Source organism: Carex rostrata, chromosome 21 (genome assembly GCF_964058835.1).
Source record: "Carex rostrata chromosome 21, lpCarRost1.2, whole genome shotgun sequence".
Lineage (NCBI taxonomy): Eukaryota > Viridiplantae > Streptophyta > Magnoliopsida > Poales > Cyperaceae > Carex > Carex rostrata.
The window spans coordinates 8748282-8756862 of NC_135938.1; the positions used below are offsets into that span (position 1 = coordinate 8748282).

Here is an 8581-nt window from a genome sequence, read left to right on the forward strand (position 1 = left end):
GAGATTGGGCCTCAAATTCTGTTAGAAATTGTTGACGAGGCCCGAAATCCATACCCAATGCTTCTTCAGTCGAGGCTAAAAATCACAGGAACCAGTGGAGACTGGAGATGCAATGCAAGCATTTGTTTAATCTTCAATTCAGAATAGATATATATATATATAATAGATGTTTAGGCCTAAACTAATGGCTAATTTTGCAAACAGCAAACCCAAGAATCCTTTCATTTCATTTGCTCCATCTTGCAAATGCGTGCGTTCTCCGTCTTATAATTATATAATTTGGTAGTCACTAATGTTAGCTGTTTGCTACTATTGATATCATATCAAAACTGTTTGCACTTAAGGTGTTCGACGGAATGCCTAAGTGACTAATGTTAGCTGTTTACTGTTATCGATACCAAAATTATTGCACTTAAGGTGTTGACGAATTGCCTAAGTGACTAATGTTAGCTGTTTACTGCTATTAATATCGAAACTCTTTTCACTTAAGGTGTTCGTAAGTGACTAATGTTAGCTGTTTACTGCTATCGATACCAAAATTATTGCACTTAAGGTGTTGACGAATTGCCTAAGTGACTAATGTTAGCTGTTTACTTCTATCGATGACAAAACTCTTTGCACTTATGGTGTTCGACAAATTGCCTAAGTGACTAATGTTAGCTGTTTACTGCTATTAATATCGAAACTCTTTTCACTTAAGGTGTTCATAAGTGACTAATGTTAGCTGTTTACTGCTATTAATATCGAAACTCTTTTCACTTAAGGTGTTCGTAAGTGACTAATGTTAGCTGTTTACTGCTAATGATAACAAAAATGTTTGCAGTTATGATTTTTGATGAAATGCCCAAGTGGCTAATGTTAGCTGGTCTACTCATACTTGCAGCTTTCTGCAAAGGCTACAGGTGAAGAGATAATTGAGAAAAATGACGACCATAGATCTGTGAGAGCATAACCCAAGTTCAATCAACCATGAAAGGTATTGTAGCCTGTAAGGTGAAAAATGTGAATCACCAAACATGTAACACTTATGCAAATTAGTTCTTTAAGAAACAATTGTCATATCTTCCAGCAACTCCAATCTGTAATATTCTATGAACTTGCTTATGCAAAACCTGCTCTTAAGTTCATTGCATTAAAGCATAGCATAAGTGAATAATGCTTTCATAATTCAAGTTATACATACACATACCAAAGTAAAATTAGCAAACTACAACTAACAGGTTCCTTTCATTTAGGCACACAAAATTAAAAACATTATAATAGCAAAACACAAAGGACAAGCACAAATGGAAAACAAACATGGATAAGAAGAACATTTATTACACTATAATTACCACTATCATACCTCGCCTTTCAAGTCTCCAAGCTCATTTTTTCGCATATTGCTTGAATGTAGATGTTACCAAGATGAACAGCAGCACTGAGACCACCACAAAGCATCCAACCACAAACCCAAACTCAATAAAGAAGTACAACCACTTCTCGACATGACTGACATGCCTTGAATTGTTGTTGTTGTCAGAAGAAGTCTCACCGTCGACACAACTGTTCTCTAGTGGTGGCCCACAGAGATATGGGTTGCCGGTGTAGATGGATGAGGCATTGAGTTTATGCAGATAATACTTGGTTGGTATACTTCCGGATAGGTTATTGTAAGAAAGGTCGATTACTTTTACAGAATTTAAACCAGAGATACTTGGTGGGATTGATCCTGAAAGATTATTCAAGTGAAGGTCAAGAGACTGCAGAGATCTCATCCTCTCGATTTCTGCCGGGATCTCTCCGATCAAGTGGTTGTGAGATAAGTTCAGATTAACTAATCCTATAAGAGCTGTTATATTCCTCGGTATCTCACCTGTTAGATAGTTATTTGATAAATCAATACCTGTCGGCAAATGCAGATAATCAGACTCAAAGAGTTCCTCTGTTCTCTGAAACAAAGGATCTGATGGTTCATCTGCATCATGTTTCAATGAACTCATACCACTAAATGTACCCAAATTTTCTGGGAGTGGCCCCGAGAGGTTGTTGTCAGCGAGATCTAACACACGAAGTTTCTTAAGCATTGCCAGTTTTGAGTGGATATTACCTGAAAGTAAATTGGAATGCATCCTTAGAAATATCAATTCACTCAAGTTTTCACCTATCCATTGTGGTATTTCCCCATGAAAATTGTTGTCACCAAGATCGAGGTATTCTAATCCTCTGCAGAATTTCAAGGAAGGAAACCCTCCTGTCAAACTATTGTTGTGAAGATCAATCTCTTGTAGGAAATTTGAACAATTCAGGGAGCTCAGTGTAGTACCAGTACCAGAGGGATTATTATTTACACGATCTATTGCTTGGGTGTTATATGTTCCACAATTTGAAATAAAACCAGATATATTATTGCTTGAAAGGTCAAGTATTCTCAAAGAAGGGAATCTACAAAGAGGAAATTTTATTGTACCACTAATGAGATTGTTTGACAGATAGAGTTCTGTTAGTTGCGGAGCTTCAAATGAATCTGGGAATTGTGCAAGTGTGTTATTAGAAAGATCATAAAAGGAGATGCTATATGGTGGTGGTGGAACTTCTCCACAAAGCTGGTTACCCCCCAAAGATAAAACCTCAAGTTTTGGCAAATTATTTAAACGGGCATCGGTTAAAGAACCTGTGAATGAATTGACAGAAAGATCAACTTCAATAAGGTTAGTGAGGTTCCAAAAACTGTCGGGCATAGGACCACTGAGTTTGTTTCCACATAAGTCGAGATACTTTAAGCTGGGCATCTCCCTTGCCAATCCCGATAAATTTCCCGTTAAATGGGTATCATAGAATATCAACCCTTCCAATTTCCTCCTAGTCTCACGGGAAAATTGACTTAATTAACACTTCTCCAATATCAATAGGTTCACCATTGAGAATACACGATAAATGTACATAGGTTAGTTTGGTCAGATTATTGAGTGGTGGTATTTTACTATTTTGCCTTCCAATGCACTGCAACCCAGTACGAGTTTACTGAGAGATGTTAAATTTCCTAAGGCAATAGGAAATGATCCCACAAAATGACACTCCTAAAGGTTGAGATCTGATAGACTGTGTAAACTGAATATCCAATCTGGTATGGTAGTGTTGAAATTCTGAGTGGAAATATGGAGTACTCTGAGAGAGGTGAAATTCACAAAAGGGAGCAATTGAGGAATATGGGTAAGACTGTTGTTTTCCAAAATCAACACCTCAAGTGCTGGTAGTTTGTTCAAAGATTGTACCCATTCTTTTGAATTTTGGAGATTAACTTGAGACATGTCAAGATGCGTCAGAGATTGAAGATGAGATAACCACGATATATCGGTTGAATCCGTTAACCCATTGTTGTTGCTTAGGTCAAGGTACTGTAATAAATCTAGACATGTTTCCTAGTTGTATATAATTATTATATACGATCAAGTGAAGTGATTATAATTAAAAATTATTTTTGGATATCACAGTAAAAGAAATATATATATTGTCATTAAGTATGGTTCATATGTGATATAATTTATACAACAAAGTTAGCATTCAATCAATCAAATCAAATGCCATATGCGGTGCCGAGTCACAACTCACAAGTATATATAGTTCATATTTTCCATATACTGAGAAGATACGGCGTCCGTTCGAAACAGTTGCAGTCATTTGTCATTTTGTGAAGGCGTACAATGGATCTCTCAGCCACCAAAATCATACGTATAAATCTTACGCAGTTTACGTGGCTCATTTGAAGGCTCCAGGTCAGGTCACACGGCAGCAAAACTCATATTGTTTTTTTTGCATTACTAAAAACAAGTAGGTTTTGATTATAATATTTTTTACTATAATATAAAGTGCATTATTCATATGACTCAATTATCTAACAATTATTAACTTCATATTGTATTCAAATATCTATTCATAGATTATGTGCTCTGTATCCATATTCGTTGAAGGTAAATTTGATTTTAAATTTTGACATCTTTTACTATCTGTAATCGTATTTGTATCCGCTAATTGGAAGATGGATAAAAAAATGATATTAATTAGCATTATCCGCTCCGAATTTGCTAGGTCATCCCTAAGGTTTATATATACATTGTTAAAAAGGGCACATTAGCATTTCATAACCCAATAATACATATATCAACTGAGTAAGCAATTAATCGGTGGGGCAACATTAGATCCAATTAAATTAGCCTTCGTTTCAATTCCATCACCCGGAGGCAGGCCTTATACTGGACGACCCTGCACCTGCACCTGCACTAGGATCGATGTATTATTTTTTTGAACCCATGCATATATATATATAGAAGAAGGATTCCTGGTTACGTGAAAGAGTAGAACATATAAAATATATATAGATATGGATACCATTTAGCTAGCTAGCTATTATCTCTGTCCGTATCCAATCTGTTTACACCTCTTACTCTTAGCTAGTGTATTGCAAAAGCATATATGGCACCCACGGCACAACGTGGCAGAGATTTACACACAGCATGCATGTCTAGGCACATGTACGATATAGTATATGTAGATAGAGATACGACACGACACGTTCCAAGAAAATATTTTCTATAATTATAGCGAAACAAAAATAATACAAATTATTAAAAAAGACTAAAATTTACAAAAAAAATATATATGGAATTTTAGGATATTTTTATGATATTTTGAACATTATAGCAAACATGTTTAATTTAACAAATTAGCAAGATCTAAAAAAAACCAGCATGGTACGTTTAAGTACTGGCACGGAACGTCGAAGCACGTCGTACCTAATCATGTTGTGCCATTAAACTTGTTGTGTTCATCTTCAGTACTGTGCCGTACAACACATTTAGAAATTGCGATGTGTAGGAACGGTACGGCCTTGTTCCAATCTGTTTACATCTCTAGAACTTTCAACTATATATTATATCTTTTCAGTTTACGGGCAATGGAAGTTTTCAGCACACTTGTCATTAGTTATGGTTCATTTTCCAATTCTTGGCACTGCATATATAAACAAGTGAGGATATTTTGTAGTTTGACAACGATTGTGATGTGAATATGTAGGAATAGTTGACTGAAGACATTTCTCCCATCGGATTTAATTAGGGTGGCAAGCGATTGGCCCCTGTTTTTTCTCTCTAAAAAGTAAATTTGGTTGTACCATTTTTTTTTTTTTCTTTCCAATTCGATATGGTAGATTTACACACAGAGATTGTATGGACTTTCAGTGTTTATCACCAAGTTTGGCATCTGATTGTAAAGTAAATGATACAAAGGCACAAAGCACATGCGTGTCAGCTCGGCCCAACCCATTAGTGGACCCGACCGGAACTTCACTTTCTACTAACTCAAACTTTACTTGGGTAAAGTTTCCAAAAATCTTTGGTTCTGATTTTAGTAATTTGTTTATCGCACGAAAAAAAATTTGCAACTTAAATGGTCGTCTGTTTTTTACTTGGTCTTTTTTTCGTTAAATTTTTTTCCATTGAATAGTGTCAATTATGCTCTGTTGATGTTAGTCAAAATTAATGACTGGAACTAATCTTAGGGGTGAAAACGGAGCGGATACGGAGCGGATAATGCTGATACCATATCCGCATCCGTCGGATAATGAGCGGATACGAATACGGATACGGATAGTAAACGGATATCAAAATTCAAAACCAAATCCGCCTTAAACGGATACGGATACGGATTCGAATACGGATATAAAATGAATAATGGTCGGATAATTAAGATTTATGAACTTCTAAGATACAAATATTAATTAAAACATTAAATATAAATATTAATGAACTTATAAGAGATGGAAGATAATCTATTCATACAGTATATATTCGAATACAGATATGGCACTCATATTCGGCCCAATAGCCAAGTCCATGAAATTTCCCAATATATTAGGGCTTTTGGATTTTATGCTAATTCAATTACTCCGTTTAACAACACAGATTCTGATACAAATATGAGTGCAAAAATTTCATTTAACAAGCAAAAGGCTAAAACATAACTGTTGTGCTCCATTTTTCTAATCTTAGTTTAGATTTAAAAATCTTTAACAATTATATTTTTGACACAAAATGTTCGACAATTTCATGCTTATTTTCTGAGCGTATGTGTTTACAAATTATGCTCTGATCATGCTTTAAGAAATAGAAAAAGGCCTACTTTTTTTTTTATAAAGAACAACTATGAATTCAGGAGTTGAACATGTGCTCTGATCATGCTTTAAATTCATTAAAATTAAGAAATAGAAAAAGGCCTCCATTAATTCACAATATACTCCGAACACATTCTTGTGCTCAATGGTTTCGTTTTGTATTTCGGAACATTTAATTCATTAAAATTACTAAATACATGTAATATTGTGCATGAAATGAGATCCTGGCTAAAAATTGAAATAATTATTTATTTCGTAAAAAAAAAAATTACCTGAAATATGAATCATGAAAAATCGAGTCAAAATGAAGAATCTTAACTCTATGTTAAGCGCAATGCCAATTCGTTAAATAAATTGTATATTTTTTAATTGAACATTACAAATATCATATTTGATATTTTTACTTACGTACAGTCTCCAAAATGATATTTGTGAATTAATTAGACGTTTCAGATAAGACCATATTCTATTCTAGAACTTCAATTGATGAATAATCTCCAGCAGCCAAAATGCCAATAATATTGATAAAATCGAACTGCACTTTCCCTAATACAATTGCTTTGACAGACCACTATTTCTATCCAGTTCATGTTAATTATTCATTTTTTGGTCTCGTTCCATCACAAAACCCTGATAGTTCCACCCTTAATCACATATATAATATATCTTCGGGTTGCAGTGGACTAATTGAACCTTTAATTACTTTGAGCAACCATATTCATATTCAAACATAAAGCAAAGGAGCAAGTATACTGTTTTGAGTCTCTCTCTCTCTCTAGGTTCATAACCACCACCACCATCATCACAATAGTAATAATAATAATAATAATATAGTAAAAAATAATAATAATGAGAGTAGGACATTAATTATAAATAATTGTCTATCGATTTTTTATAAATTTAATTAACAGCTTGAGAAAATTAATTTGGACAATCCATCTGAACAAGATCAATTTTAAAATGAAATTTGTTTATTCATTTGTCTAATTATTCATATTGTTTTTTATAAGATGTTTATGGATAACAATAGAAAACCATTTACTTAGTACCATTTAAAATGAAATTTGGATAACCTTTTTGTTCGCTCACAAGTAATGATACAGTAACAATAGAAAACCATTTACTTAGATTATGAATTAGAATATTTTATTTATGATAAAGTTATTAGTAATATTTCTTCTGTCTTGCTATGAAGATGAAATTAATTTAGATGAGGCGTACATGAAAAGAGTCCATAATATTTATAAAATGAAAATAAAATAATAAATACAATTAAAAAAAGAAAGAGTTCAGAAAACTATTATCACCGAAAATGTATAAAGAGAGAAAAACAAATTAGTTCTGCGTTGCTTGTACATTCTATACTTGATTGTGTTCATTTATTTTATGGATGAAATCTTTGATGTATTAATGGTTCAAAAGACTGCCATCTTTTCCCGATAGCTACAAACATTTTGTTATACTGATTTAATGAGTTCTAAGTATATAGTGGAAAATATCTATCAATTTGAAATTCGATGGGAAATATTAAATATAAATTTTTGAAAGAAATTTAAAAAGCTAAAATTTAATTAATGGGTATACAACCAATTTGACCAAAAAAAAATACTGCTCACTAGATAAAAAAAAAGCTATATAAAGCTCAATGATAAAAAATAAATAAAGATGTCTATGAAGGAACTCGATCGGAGATAATTAATTGTGATTTCGTAATTTTTTTTTTTGAGTAAAGTGATTTCGTAATTTTTTTTTTGTACACAAAAAAATTAAGTCGATGAGACAATTAACCTTTTCAAATTCAACAAATTGTTCTAATTATTAAAATAATCACTGCACAATTATCATTACAAAATTAGAATCAAAGGTTTATTTCTATTTTCAACAGTTTAATTAACTACTGACATTGTTACAATTTACGTAAATCATAATTTCGACAGATTTATCTACAATGAAATTTTAATTTTTTTATCGTTATTTTTTATTTGGCATGGATGTAATATTAACACCACCAATCTTTAATTAAGAATATAAAAAAACTTAAGAATATAAAAAAGGTAATTTGTTAATGTCATTGAAACAACTAGCTGGTCTGGAGTTCACCAAAATTCCGAAGAATAAATAAAAAAAAGTTAGAAAAACGTGTTGCACTAAGGAGTAATATATACACGAAACTAATTAATAACAGGCTAGGGAGGAGTGTTAATAAGTGATGAATAAATTAATTAATTAAATTAAGATATTATAACGAAGTGACGAAGGACGGAAGGAAAGATATTTTGGAAATTCTTGAAATCTTTTTATTTTTGATAAAATAATGAAAGGGCATTGGCCGTTTGAATTCGTAAAGTGAGGTGATCCTCTGCAATACCTGAGAGGATACTGATTCCCAAAATAGCACCTTTTGTTACTATACGCCGAACGCCGACTATTCAA

The 8581-nt window shown here is 32.8% G+C and overlaps 1 protein-coding gene across 1 annotated transcript; it reads right to left on the reverse strand.

The window, feature by feature from the left end:
* Positions 1–867: 867 nt before the first annotated feature.
* Positions 868–2771, reverse strand: LOC144573115 (receptor-like protein EIX2). The gene is made up of 3 exons (XM_078322805.1): positions 1404–2771; positions 1052–1112; positions 868–938 (listed from the first exon to the last, which is right to left on the reverse strand). The coding sequence occupies exons 1-3, from the start codon at positions 2769–2771 to the stop codon at positions 868–870; spliced, it is 1500 nt and encodes a 499-aa protein (XP_078178931.1).
* Between the last annotated feature and the right edge of the window lie 5810 nt (positions 2772–8581).

Excerpts from the sequence above, each read along its gene's own strand:
- LOC144573115 (XM_078322805.1), bottom strand. The coding sequence starts at position 2,771 with ATGCCCAGCTTAAAGTATCTCGACTTATGTGGAAACAAACTCAGTGGT. Across the intron at positions 1,113-1,403 it reads CAGTGCTGCTGTTCATCTTG|GTTTTGCATAAGCAAGTTCA; the intron begins GTAACATCTACA and ends ACTTAAGAGCAG. Across the intron at positions 939-1,051 it reads TGCTGGAAGATATGACAATT|ATCTATGGTCGTCATTTTTC; the intron begins GTTTCTTAAAGA and ends ATGCTCTCACAG.